Source organism: Mycetomoellerius zeteki, unplaced genomic scaffold, assembly GCF_001594055.1.
Source record: "Mycetomoellerius zeteki isolate Tzet28-1 unplaced genomic scaffold, Tzet1.0 scaffold658, whole genome shotgun sequence".
NCBI classification, from domain to species: Eukaryota; Metazoa; Arthropoda; class Insecta; order Hymenoptera; family Formicidae; genus Mycetomoellerius; species Mycetomoellerius zeteki.
In genome coordinates this window covers 3,799-16,668 of record NW_017257673.1, presented here as the reverse complement: position 1 = coordinate 16,668, position 12,870 = coordinate 3,799, and the positions used below count along the sequence as shown (strand labels likewise).

At 36.3% G+C, this 12,870-nt stretch overlaps 3 protein-coding genes across 7 annotated transcripts in view; all 3 read right to left on the bottom strand.

The window, feature by feature from the left end:
• The window catches only part of LOC108728910 (solute carrier family 25 member 35), a 5,566-nt gene extending 3,806 nt beyond the window's left edge, over positions 1-1,760 (bottom strand). For both annotated transcript variants that reach the window (XM_018457725.1, XM_018457726.1), the window contains exon 1: positions 1,662-1,760. In XM_018457725.1, the coding sequence (XP_018313227.1) occupies positions 1,662-1,684 (23 nt within the window). In that variant the 5' untranslated portion in view covers positions 1,685-1,760. The remainder of the gene's footprint in view (positions 1-1,661) is intronic.
• A 1,094-nt stretch (positions 1,761-2,854) lies between these two features.
• Positions 2,855-4,554, bottom strand: Gas41 (YEATS domain-containing protein 4 Gas41). 3 transcript variants are annotated; one of them, XM_018457714.1, is made up of 5 exons: positions 4,335-4,554; positions 3,786-4,125; positions 3,384-3,665; positions 3,106-3,286; positions 2,855-3,027 (listed from the first exon to the last, which is right to left on the bottom strand). In XM_018457714.1, exons 2-5 carry the CDS (start codon positions 3,831-3,833, stop codon positions 2,855-2,857), a joined length of 684 nt encoding a protein of 227 aa, XP_018313216.1. In that variant the 5' UTR covers positions 3,834-4,125; positions 4,335-4,554. The 3 variants fall into 3 exon arrangements, with proteins under 3 accessions (XP_018313216.1, XP_018313215.1, XP_018313217.1); XM_018457713.1 differs by having other exon boundaries at positions 3,786-4,085; XM_018457715.1 differs by having other exon boundaries at positions 3,786-4,082.
• An 804-nt stretch (positions 4,555-5,358) lies between these two features.
• On the bottom strand, positions 5,359-12,219 carry Pfrx (6-phosphofructo-2-kinase/fructose-2,6-biphosphatase). Of its 2 annotated transcripts, none has more exons than XM_018457730.1 (7): positions 11,830-12,218; positions 9,382-9,809; positions 8,676-9,047; positions 8,188-8,289; positions 7,880-8,114; positions 7,302-7,429; positions 5,359-6,115 (listed from the first exon to the last, which is right to left on the bottom strand). In XM_018457730.1, exons 1-7 carry the CDS (start codon positions 12,023-12,025, stop codon positions 6,059-6,061), a joined length of 1,518 nt encoding a protein of 505 aa, XP_018313232.1. In that variant the 5' UTR covers positions 12,026-12,218; the 3' UTR covers positions 5,359-6,058. The 2 variants fall into 2 exon arrangements, with proteins under 2 accessions (XP_018313232.1, XP_018313233.1); XM_018457731.1 differs by lacking the exon at positions 5,359-6,115 and adding an exon at positions 7,027-7,117 and having other exon boundaries at positions 11,830-12,219.
• Between the last annotated feature and the right edge of the window lie 651 nt (positions 12,220-12,870).

The following is a 12,870-nucleotide window of genomic DNA, read 5'->3' as shown; positions in this document are numbered from 1 at the left end:
GAGCATATGTCTATAGGACTTTTTTTCTTAGTTTTTTACTCCTCTACACGCTCCCGAAGTTTTGCCATTTAATTTGGAAACACCCTGTATACTGTAACATTTTTATTTGGAATGTTTTTGAAATTGCATATTTGCCTATTAAGAATAAAATGAATCACTTAATTTATACTAATTTTATACACGCAATACCTGAAGAAGATATTATTTAATTTGGATAAATTGAAAAAAATTATATTAAAAAAATAATATGTGTATATATTAAATATAAAATCTTTAAATTAAAAAAAAGTGCTTAATATCTGTAACAAAAAATTATTAATTCGTAATGAGTAATATCTTCACACAAAGTGAGTTAATTGCTATCGATTAGGTGTGTACTCTTAATTTATTTATTTAGAAAGCTAGTTGATTATCAATTTTACGTTTATTTTTAAATAACTGTAGTATATACTCGTACAAATTCCTTTTGATTCACTGTGTCACTCGTGTTCCTGAAAATTACCGAGCATAAACACGACTGTACATAAAATGATCTTGACTTATGTTATAGAATCACTTTTCATGTATTAATTTCATCGTCTTTTGAAACGATATTTTATTGATGAAGAAAAGAAAATCATCGCACACACTCGTCGGTTTTTAAACTGCAAATCTATTGGGTGAGTGCAAAAATTCGTGCCCGATTTATTATTCAAAATTCAAACAGCTGCAATTTTGTTAAAAAATAAACGAAATTGAAATTTAAAAAAAGGGTTTTAAAGCTTGAAATTTCTACCTTCGGACCATTACTATGTTTTTTTTTAATTTGTGTGGGTTTTGTCATTTTTACATATAGAAAACTTATACGAGTTAAACAAAACGGGAAATTTTTTTCTTCAATTTGTGGGCCTGCCACATGTCCAAAAAAAATTTGCAAAAATTTTTGAATTTCTAATGTAAAAGTTTAAAGTTTTCCCTATAAAATCGTTTTTAAAAAATGTCCCTACGATTTTTTGTTACCGAGTTGTTGCGAATTAAATGCAAAAGGAATATTTGGACTTTTATTGCTCATAATTCCAGCAAAACCATCACAATTAAAAAAAAAACAGATTCTTAAATTCTCTCATCAGATAGAGTAAAGTTTAAATTTTATTTTACTTTTAACAAAAATAACAGCTGTTTGAATTTTGAATAATAAATGGGATACGAAGTTTTGCACTCACCCAATATAAAAAATAAAGTTTGAAAGATTTAAAGAATTTATTTAATTAATCATTCAACGCGGTATTTTGAATCAGAACTCGAAATCGTTAATCACGGCATCAACAAATGTCTCTTGACATTTTTATCGAGGGAACGTACCTACGTCGGCAGCTCTAATTGTAATGTATATCAGGAAAGAAAGGGACTTTTAATTATTAAAGTGATATATCTCGCACTTTGCGTATCCGTGTTAGATTGACTGGCCGGTTGAGTGTTACATAACGCTCGTGAATCATTGCGACGGCACGTCAGTTAGGCGGCACACAAGAAGGTGAGATTGGGTCAAGAATAGTCGATGATCGAGGATCACAAGTAGGGGACTGTGCGCACCAGCATGATACCAGCACGAACCAGCACGAGAATTGACGTGACCGTCGACCTAATGAACGAAAACTCGCGCACAATGGTACAATGCTTACGTTTTCTCGGTGACCGTGCTCATCTTTCGTCTCTCGGAAGGGATTAGGCAAGCGGAAAATAGCCGATTTTTTTTTTCCAGTTACTCTCACCAGGCCCGGGAGCAACGTTAGTTAATGTCGGATGCAGCGCCGAACGTAAAGCGTCGCATGCGCTTACGTTCGTATACATACAAGCAATCTTGACACACATTTACATCACATCCCCTGCACCTTCCTCATAGTTGAACGCGCGCGATAACTGCTACTTACGATTCATATTAACGTATCATCGGGCTGCGTCACGTGTATCGCGGTGTGTCGCAACTGGTGATGTAAACATTTTTCGTATCTCGAAATACTTTAAAAGCCGCGTTTATTCGAATAATTTCTTTAACAAACTGCTTAATATAATAACATCCCGATAAATCTCAATCTGTGTTACAACCATTTGCGTTCCAAGAAAAAAAGTTTTTGTATCTTTATCTGAAACATTTTTCAATCCTCATTCCTATCTATATGGATCCCATTCTTTTCATGTGCTGACCTTTGTTCGGTTTTTATCTTTTCCGTTGGAATTTCAGTTTCCGAATAAAAAAAATCTATTTTTATCTAAACGGATCTTCTCATATACTCACCTTTATTCTGTGTTTCATCTTTTTTAGTATTATAATTCTAAATTTCTTCTTTTAAGAATTCTTGATGTTCGAAAAACGCGTCGCTCACTTTTCACGATTATTGTGTGTCTTAATATTGTGTCTCCACGAGTTGAGAAATTACGTTACATTATACATCGTCTTATTAAACGAAATTACCAACTTAGGAATGGACTCACTCGTAAATTTTTCAAATCGTTTTCTTTTGCATATACAGGCATCTCACATAAGTAGCCTCCTTGACTAGACGAGCTGGATGATAAAAAAAGCATTACATTAGAAATAAGTTTCATCGCGAGTACAATGATTAATGAAAACTGTCAATGTTGAAAAACAGAGGAAATTTTATTATTATCTTATAACAGTAATGTTGAATATATATACAGTGAAATGGAATTTTTTATTACTTATAAATTAATTAAAATAAAATTGATAAAGTTATAATTACGAAATTTTATGTACACTTTATACATGGGAAAAGACGTTACATTTGTTGGAGCAATTTAATAAATATCGTCTATTTTAATATAATTATTCGTATTTTAAAATAATAATAAATCATTACGCGACGGATAAACTTCCGCCGGCTTTAGAAATGTTTGCAATCTCCTCCTTGAATTTTGCAATAGTCTCTTTTGCCAGAGTCAATTTCTCTTTCAAATCTATCACTTCGAGTCTAATCTTGTTGCGTGCCTCCATAATATCTTTCATTGTAGATTCCTTCAGTGCTTCAACTGCAATAATTATAAATTTATTAAATTATTATTAAATTAATCCAATATGAAATATACACGCATGATTTGAATACAAACAGTCTGTATTATGTCGCCAAGCTCCGAGCGTCATTGGCCTACTAGAACTCAGTAGATGTTGCATCAAGGCTGTTGGATCCTGAAAAACTATCTCCTCGTAAAATTCGGATACTAGACTCTTCTTCCCTAGTTGTATCTCGGGCGTCGATTGAAATAATTTCAATATATGATATACTGTTACCTGAAATTAATTCACACATTTTTTACAGCCAATAAAATACAACAATTAGATTCGGAAATTTTTAGTCTCGCGGCAAACTTTTTCACTTTTCACTTACAGGACGTTCGTTCGGATCATGAAAATAGATCTTGATGACCATCTCGAATTCTCCCCAGCCGGTTTCTGTCAATTCATACGGTGGCTTTGTCATAATCCGATTAGGATTGTTATAACTCTCATGCAACTTGAAATGCACCTTCTTCACATAGGTGGACATGTCCTCGTTGTTATACGGCTTAACGTATACGGTCCACTGATGCGTGTGTCCATCTTCCTCCCTCTTTTTGCCAAAGTACCGTGCTACATTCCCGTAAACTATAGGCTTGACTATCGTAACTCCCTGTTAAAAGTAAATCACTTGATAAAGTAATATGTCAATTTTTATTATACGAATCTTGTGGTGGCAAACCAATTATTATTATTACAGTTTGTGCTACTGACGGTTAATTTTTTAGGTTACCTTTATTCTACCACCAGAATCTGGACCGAACTCGTTTGTGGATGCCATTGCCTTCGCGATAAGCTCGAAATCACAATCGTCGTATTTGTTTAACAACAGTTATTGGTTTAACAACAAAGTCACAACTTGTGTGAGAGAGTTATTTAAACCCCAAACTCTCTCTCCCTCTTTCAAAAGCTCTTAAATTTTTCTTCCGCAAACACAAATAATGGCTGCGTTCAGCGAAGAAAGCAGCTTAGTGAGCGCTTTGTGCTGCGCTGCCAGCAGCTTATGATTTCTGCTGAACGGACTTTTCTTCTACTGTATCATATGTATATACATTAGAAGTGAGGTTATACACCTGTATTATACGATAACTTTTTTTCATTCATTTCATTTTCATATCATTAAAATAAGCAAGTAATAACGGCATTAACTAAGTATAAAATATTCAAATTACTTCAGATTCAATTTTACGTATAAAAATGGAAAACAACTATTATAACTTATATAAAACAATAATATAAGATATAATAATTAAACTTATCTATATAATATTTAAGTTTTTACCATTTTGCAAATTATCGTGTATGTCACTTGCTGCCGTAACAGTGTATATTATATTGTTATAGGTATAACATTTCTCGATTATTTCATTCATTTTTAACAAGATTATATGTAGCACAACATGTTGCGCTTATTAAGCGTACTTCCAGTCCGCTGGAAATAATAGCGACCGCTTAATTAACATGTTGGAAAAGCGTAAACTGCTAGATGGCGGTCAGCAGAAAATCATACAACAGTTGCAAAGCTCCTTTCTTCGCTGAACGCTACCATTTACTCAATTCCCAAGCGCTATCTAACGGATGCCGGAAATATTATGGCGGCATATCAGCACGGTATATACGTATTTTTAAATACTTCGGAAAAAAATATATCATTTTTATCGAGATATATTGAAAATAAATTAAAAATAGAATAAATTTTTGAAAGAAAAGCGATATAATTTAATAACTAAAATAAAATAAAATAAAATAAAATTTTATTCTACGTATTTTCGCTTCTCATTCAGAAAATGTCCTATACGAGATTTGTATATCGTTCTTGTAAACACATGCTTACCTTTTATTTCCCTTCTCATGGCATTTTACAGAAAAATATTGAAGAAAATGCTTGTATATTTCATCATTCATACCGGGCGAAAACTCATTCATTTTCTCATAAGTAAGTAGCGCATGTATGTATATACATACAGAATAAATCTCCAATACACGTATAACTTATTAAATAGGAATATATAAATCAATAGGTGCAGGATTCATAAAATTGCATGTGTTATTTATTATATGTTTCTCATTGATCGAGATACATATCCATAATCGAAATACGTACGTAATTCAGCTACTTAATATACAAGATCGCAACGTACATGTTAGAATGGATTGAACTGTAACGTATTCGTTAGCTTGATCGGAAGTATTATCGCACAATCTAAAGTATTGTACTATTATATCTCGATACCTTTACGTAGTCGAGTATTATTATCAACGTCACAATTTTACGATATTTGGATCGATTTTGGAGTCGCTCTAAAAAGCATCCGACGACAATTCCGAGATAATGTTTGATATATGGAAGTAAAAAAGAAATATATATATCTGCTTTCAGATTCGCGAGCGAGCACTTCGAAGTACGCATCTGCCGAATGAGAGTAGGATTGTACAAAATTCTGTCTTGGAACCACGGTATACGTCTATCGTGCAAGTATAATATTGTTATCAAGATATGATAAATATCTTTCTTCGGCAAGAAGCAAAGCACTTCAAAGCACGCGCTGATCTCAGAGAGAACGCGTGGGTCCACACGCGCTTGTTTAAAAAAAAAAAAGAATCATCCGTCGTGTAAAAGACGCGTGTAGACGAGCTCACAGCAGACTCTTCTCATCGACGATCATCGGATCATCCTCTATAATCTATCACATACGTTCTTCTCACTATCTAGTTAGATGGCGATCGAAAAATATAAAAATCACACGTGCGCGCGCGCAGTATGTCCGTGTTCCCGTCAGACGGGAGTGACGGGATCTGCGTCGTCGCGGAGGATCCTCCGCGTCTGTGCCCTATCTAGGATTCATATCATAGGATACATTGCCGATCGCGCCTCGTCTCGCTTTTGACACATGTAGGAAGAAAAGGGCTCGGATGCGCGCGAGAAGTCAGCTGCCGAATTTATGCTGCTTCAACGTCTTGGTATATCAACGGTAAGGAATAGCTGCGCCGTGAAATTCGTTGTTATCACGTGCATAGTACCTTCCCCTTTCCTCGGAATCGCTCTTCCAGATATCCTGGGATCTGAAAATTGAAAGTTCCACAACGGGCATTTTAGCGTTTGCCGAAAATATGTGCATCGCGGAAAGAAAAGAACAATCTACATGTAGACGCAGGCTGAGCAGGATGTTTCTCTATCGAAGATACATGCTTTACAGCAGGTTTGCGACAAAGAAATTTTATTAGCGTATCAAAACAATTGAGATCAGATGCTATGCTACAGCTTCGGTCTTTGAGCCTTTCATGAATAACTTTGCCGATCACGGTGCTATCGTTATCGTACACAGGAATATATAATTGCGCGTGTACAAGTACAATTTGCCTTGTGTCAGGAGATACAATCCATTCACCTTTTTCGTCTACATTTGCATTCTGATCTAACCTTTTGTAATTAATTTGATCAAATAATTAATTAATTTCACAAGTTTTTCAAATAAAAGATATACATCTGCAAGAATATAGTATTTAATTTTACTATAATTGAATTCATTACTTTTTTCTAAGCGATCAAAATTATAAATATGTTTAAATTACCTATATTATGCAATCATTACACACACACATTGATAAATACAAGTTTAATAAAAACTTATCATATCGCTGATAAGTGAATAAGCTTAATAGGAATACACATTAGCGTTTGGTACCATCACGATTCCGCAATATCGACGCTTTATATTTATACTTTCTGAAAAAATTATGAACAGATAAATCTAAAGATTAATAATTATTCAGTAAGAATATGATTACAAATAATTATCTTTTTACAATTTCACACAAGACTAACGTTATGCGACAATTATATAACAACACAATTTTATATATACATAATGTAAACATAAAATTGAGAGTAAAACACACATGTGACATATTTGTCCCAGGTCCGTAGGAAAAATGCATGCGACGAATTTCTAATTCGTGAAAGTGATTTTTTGACGGATGCTTCTAGGATGATTCTAGGATGAGGTTTTGATTAGATACAAGAAAAAGTCCGTTTTTCCACTACAGCTAACAGGGTCAGGCATTCTGGGAACATTAAAACATAAGCAGCGCATAGGAATTAAATATTTTATTGGCATAAAGTATTGGTAACGGAAAATTTGCAAGCAAACAGCAAGGTACTTGCTTTCGCCATCTCTACTTTCAGCAAGTAAAACGCACTCGAGGGGGAAAGACACAGTTGTTACGACTTTATTATGATAATTTCTACCTTTGGTTTCGGTCGATGAGTGTCCACAGCTTCTATCGGTAGTCGAATATGCTCCATCTTGCAACCATAGGCGACCGGTGTTAATTTCATGATGGTATGCAAAGGTACTTCTAAATACGGTAATTCATCTGAAGTAGGAAGAAATAGAAAGAACTTGAATTGACTGTATTAGATTAACTATAACACAGAAATAAAAATTGGGCATCTTAGATATATGCTTTTCGTCATTCGTGCCGTATTAATGGAATATGAAAGGAGGAATCGCATAGGAAGAAACGAATTACTCCGCTGAACAAAACGAATAATTACGTCCACTATAATCCGCTTTTGCGTGTATGACTATTTATCATTTATTTTCTCGACACATTTTAATACGTCGAAGGTCAAAAGTTGCGCTTAACATCTCGACATTCCAATCTCTTCATTCTTAGACGTCATCACGTGCTCAGACATGTTACGTATCATCGGTGATTGTATCGTTTGATTTGCGCGTGCAAGTAATCACAACTCACGAGAGAACAAATATCAATATCCTGTGAGATATTGAATGATAAATTAAAACGTGTTATGATACTGACCTGCACTCTTGTCCAAAAAGTAAGCGAGTAAACACCGTATGACCGCTTGATGACTGACAACTAAAACGTTACCCTGACGTTCCAGTTCCATTATCACAGGCTCCAGTCGTGCAACAAGATCTTCGTAACTTTCTCCTCTTGGATAACGATAGGAGAACTTGTTTTGATCTCTCGCGGCAAAGTCCGTAGGATATTTCGAGGCGATTTCTTCGTAAGTCATTTCTTCACAAATACCCTAGGTTGATACACAAAGAGAAGCGAAGGTAAGAAATTGTTTAATTAGCTAGTCTATCTAATGCTTTACTTACAGCGTCAATTTCGTTGAGAGCCTTCCACCTTTCCTGCGGTGCCTTTACGTCAGCCGCAGTTTGAATGGTCCTTTTCAGCCAGCTAGTCCAAACTCTTAAGCCCTACGTATGCAGATACAATGTTGTTTAACATAATATGCGGGGTAAGATTGTTTCAAGAGTTGAGCGTGATCAAAGTAACATGCAGAGAATAATACGGCACTTGTAAACGGCATATAAAAAAATATACACCCTTTGATCATTGAATATGTAGTACATTATATTCTAAATTATAATTTTCTTAAAAATGATTATACATATCTATCTATCCTCATATTATTTAAAACTGAGATTATTATAATCGGAATTAAAATTAAATAAGTTTTTAAGCACGATATATGTATGTGTGTGCGTGTGTGCGTGTATATGTATATATAATATACGTATATACATGTACAAAATTAACAAATTGATAAAATATGAGTTATAAAAAGGTCAAGGAAGATTACCTGTATGTTCTGATTACTGATATAATCTGCTAATGCCTTGCCATATTCATGTCCCCGCTCGCTCAAATCCGAATCGCCGCCTATCCTGCTCTCGAGATTCATCAGGCTCTCACCATGCCTGGTCAAGTAAATCGTGCGTGGCACAATATGAATGTTCATAAGGTAGTAAACTATTCTACTTTGTATATGGCCTTCGTGCTTATGGACCAGCACCTTCTCGCCGGTGTTGTATATTTTCATGAATGACAAGTCGCTCTCGCGTTCCTCGTCCAACGGCTGATATTTTTCCTGATAATGCTCGATTCGCAGCATGAAGTCCGCAAGCACATCCTCCTTCTTCATGTTTGCGTAATCCGGACTACTGACTTTCACCTGGATAACAGAATTGGAACGTTTAAATAAATACTTATGTTTTTATCAATCATATATCTATTAAATCAATTATATATTAATATTAATTTACGAATATTAATCTATTATAACATAACAACCAATAGATACTTTTACATACATATATTCTGCTTCCTTTTTAAAAAAAATCTCTTTATTAATCTCATTAACTATCTTAAAAAATTATGTACACACACACACACACACACACACACGCGCGCGCGCGCGCGCGCGCGTTAAATTAAAATCGATATTAATTCTCATATACGAATAACTTTTTGTCCAATTGCTCTGACTATTTCTTCTTTCTACATACTTCCATAATGTTCTGCTCGACGATTTCTGGATCATTGCACACTGATTCGACGAAAAATAGCTTGAAACCCATCTTGTGTACGACGATATCGCGTATCAGCTGACGTCTGTCGACCGTAGAATTGGTGGCGTCAAAGACGGCCACTTCACCGTCACCGCTCTCCAGCCACTGGCAGACGTCGTTTAGGGCGTCCTTCGCACACTGCGTGCGTATTGCCATAGCCTTTATGTTGTCGGGACGGAAGAACTCGTGGCACTGATAGGCCGTGGTAGCATGTCGCCTATATTCACCCAGGTTGAAAACCTTTGTGTTGATACCGATCCAATTGAGATATCGGCACAACTTCTTGGATATATAGGTCTTGCCGCGAGCCGGCAGACCGACCATCGCGATCACATGAGGCTTATTCACGAAATTTGCACGTTCACCTGTAAAAGAGATGTAAAAGAGCTGATAAAAATATGAAAAATAAAAGGATATATCTGTATCTAATAGGGACGAATATTGGAAAGGAAATTAAACGCGTGAGGGATCATTAATAATCCCTCAACCCTCTCAACACTGATAGAGCTATTTTTATAGATATATGTTTAAATATTATTAGGCACAAATACCCGTTTTGAATATATGCTCTTCTTCATTCATATGTGTTGAAGCTAATTTCTATTTCGTATATTTAGTTATCCAGTTAGACTGGATTGATAGGTTGTATTGATTTCAATATCAATACGATAACCCAAAATCCGGTTTAATATTGTAGTATCGAGATATGTCAAATTCCACGCTTCTACATATAGTATATGCAACAGATGTTTGTTCGACAATTGATACTATCAGTTGTAATTTCGCTTTAAAAAATTGCAGTTAAAGTTACATACGTAATTCGATCCTTAACTGTTATCTATATACATATGTGTGTGTACATATATGTATATATGTGTGCCACGTCTTTTAACTCTTACGAAACTAGGTCTAATCATACACCAATACGATGAGGCACTTGGAAAACTATTTTTCGTTGAGATCTGGCACCTCTTGGCGTGATGATTAGACTGTATAATATGCACTCGATGGTTCTACTAATATTCTAATCGTGAATCTCGAATATCAGGAATGTCGAGATGTAATTTAACATAGAGATACATTGTACTTGAAAAATGAGATAAGATTTGGAATTCGTCCAAGGTACACTTTTGACTTTTTTTTTTAAACTCATATAATTATTATTCCACATCTCGTTCACATATCGTTGTTAATCGTCCGTCGACAAATAATTCTGCCTGAAGGGTTTAAAGTCTGCAGTCTCCGTTTCGCATTCGTATACGTTCAATAAAAGTAATATTAAAATAAAGTTAAAATAATAATTTTAAATATAGTGTCAATTTTATCGGCTCAAGATTAGAAATACATAATCGTTTTTTATGTGCGAATAATATACCTATGGATTTTTTTTAATGATGTTTATTCTTCCTCCTCTAGGATATATTTAATGCGCTTAGCGCATTATCTGAGGAGTAATTTATCTAATGTACGTAATTTATCAATTAGTTTGCTTCCTTGAAAGGCGATAATATGCATATATCACAGTATCAAATTGTTTATCCTCGCACGCGAAGGAAATGAAACGTAGCTAATTCCGTCAGCAAACTCGAATATTATAAGAGAGATTCTTTTTGTTTGTTGTTGGCGTTACATTTCTTGATTACTCAAGGTTACTAGTGGAACAAAAAGTGATAATTTATCTTGCAGTCTCAACGCGATATGCACACATCAAGTACATTCTGCTTGTCAAAATGTTTCTCCGGGAGGCGATATCAGTGGCTAAGAACAACGTTACAACGTTATAACGTTACTATGCGATATTACTGAAATGTTCCACGCGCTATCTGGGAAGAGATAGATATTTAGTTTTCTTTCTTTTATTATCTCACAACTTTTTTTCCTGTTAAACTAAATGTATGGTAATAGACATGTCAGTGAAAAAAAAAAAATTGCATAATAATTGAAAGGATGCGATGTAATAAAAAAGATCTTCAGACGAAATCGATCATTTAATGTTCGTGTCCCTCTGGTTAGATTTATCGTTTTGGACATCGGAGAGAAGGAGATATCAGATAAATAAATAAGATTGAGTTGAAGGTACGTACAAGTTTTCCCGCTCGCGCTCCTGCGCTTTCCGGCGACGACGGACGAGATCTCGCGACATTGAGACCGATCGCAAAACCGGTGCGATGATCGCATTATTACAGGGGAGAAGACACCCGGTACATTGACCGCGAGATCGGAGACCTTGAACTTGCTCCGAAACGCAACCGCGGGCGCGAGCTCACGTTCCTCGCACGTGTTCGATCTTACGAGTGCTTGCGTGGGGCAGAAAGAGGCATAGCGCTGCGCACGGAGCGAGAGAGAGAGAGAGAGAGAGAGAGAGAGAGAGACTCAAAATATTACCTCGGATCGGAAACGGTTTCGTCTGAATGGTATCTGACGTCGGTGGGGTGTAATGCATTTGGATTTCAGAGTCGGTCATCCTACACGGATACCTCCACGGAGCCAATCTGTCCCGCCGTGAAGGAGAGAGATGACGTGAGACAAAGAGAGCCGAAGCGAGATGGAGAGCGAACGGTGGAGATTCGCATACACTCATGTGCAAACAAGTACCCCGAACCAGACACACTGTGCCGACTAGGCGATACTGACCGCTCAGGAAAGGAACGAGCACGAACGACCAACGGTCGGGAGATAGTCGCCGCCGCTGCCGCCGCCGACGGGTATCATATACGTCACCTATCAGAGCGTATCAGACTCAGAGCGGCAAAACCGCGAGACTGGTGTAGCCGTACAGCGGGGGCCGGGGAGACGGAGAGGTGCTCGGCTTCGGCCAGCTCGGGTGGCTCCGGACCGGGTAAGCCGGGTTAGGTCTGCGATAAACAGAGTTGTCCCATTGTGTCATTTGTGTCCTGCCGATGGCGCCTCTTTCTCTCTCTCTCGGCTCTCCCCCTCCCTCACAGTCTCGCATGTGCGCGCGCGTATGATTCACAGTTCCAGATAATCTAAATTGCCACAGCGTTCTTCTTCTCCTTGAGATGAGTCTGTTCCAGACCTGATAGCACCTGATAGAAGCCCAGGAGAGAGAAATCTGACACTGGGCTCCTTAACTAGAAGAAAGGAAGCCTATATATCATATCTAATATCTAATATTCGAAGTATAAAATATAAAAGTAATCAGATATATAAGATTTCGCAGAAATTTTCAAGAATTTTTCAAGCCGGAATGACTATACCTCGCGTGCAAACTCATGGATCACTTACTTGTTAGGTTACTGTGACACACAATATATATGAATTGTCACAAGCCAGTTTGCCAGTTGCAGGAATCGCAGGCCAGTTGTGGAGTAGAATGAGATCCTGTACACAGGAAAAAAAAATACATATGTATTATATTTAAATATTTATCATTTAATTATGTATTTCAAAAGTTAGATATATATT

Bases quoted from the DNA above. Each gene is read 5' to 3' on its own strand.
- Pfrx (XM_018457730.1), bottom strand. From the start codon at position 12,025: ATGAGTGTATGCGAATCTCCACCGTTCGCTCTCCATCTCGCTTCGGCT. The intron at 8,290-8,675 runs GTAATCTTCCTT...CTGCATACGTAG, and splicing joins TCAGTAATCAGAACATACAG to GGCTTAAGAGTTTGGACTAG. The intron at 8,115-8,187 runs GTAAGTAAAGCA...GTATCAACCTAG, and splicing joins CTCTCAACGAAATTGACGCT to GGTATTTGTGAAGAAATGAC.
- Gas41 (XM_018457714.1), bottom strand. From the start codon at position 3,833: ATGGCATCCACAAACGAGTTCGGTCCAGATTCTGGTGGTAGAATAAAG. The intron at 3,287-3,383 runs GTAAGTGAAAAG...AATTAATTTCAG, and splicing joins ATGATCCGAACGAACGTCCT to GTAACAGTATATCATATATT. The intron at 3,028-3,105 runs GTTTGTATTCAA...TAATTATTGCAG, and splicing joins TTGGCGACATAATACAGACT to TTGAAGCACTGAAGGAATCT.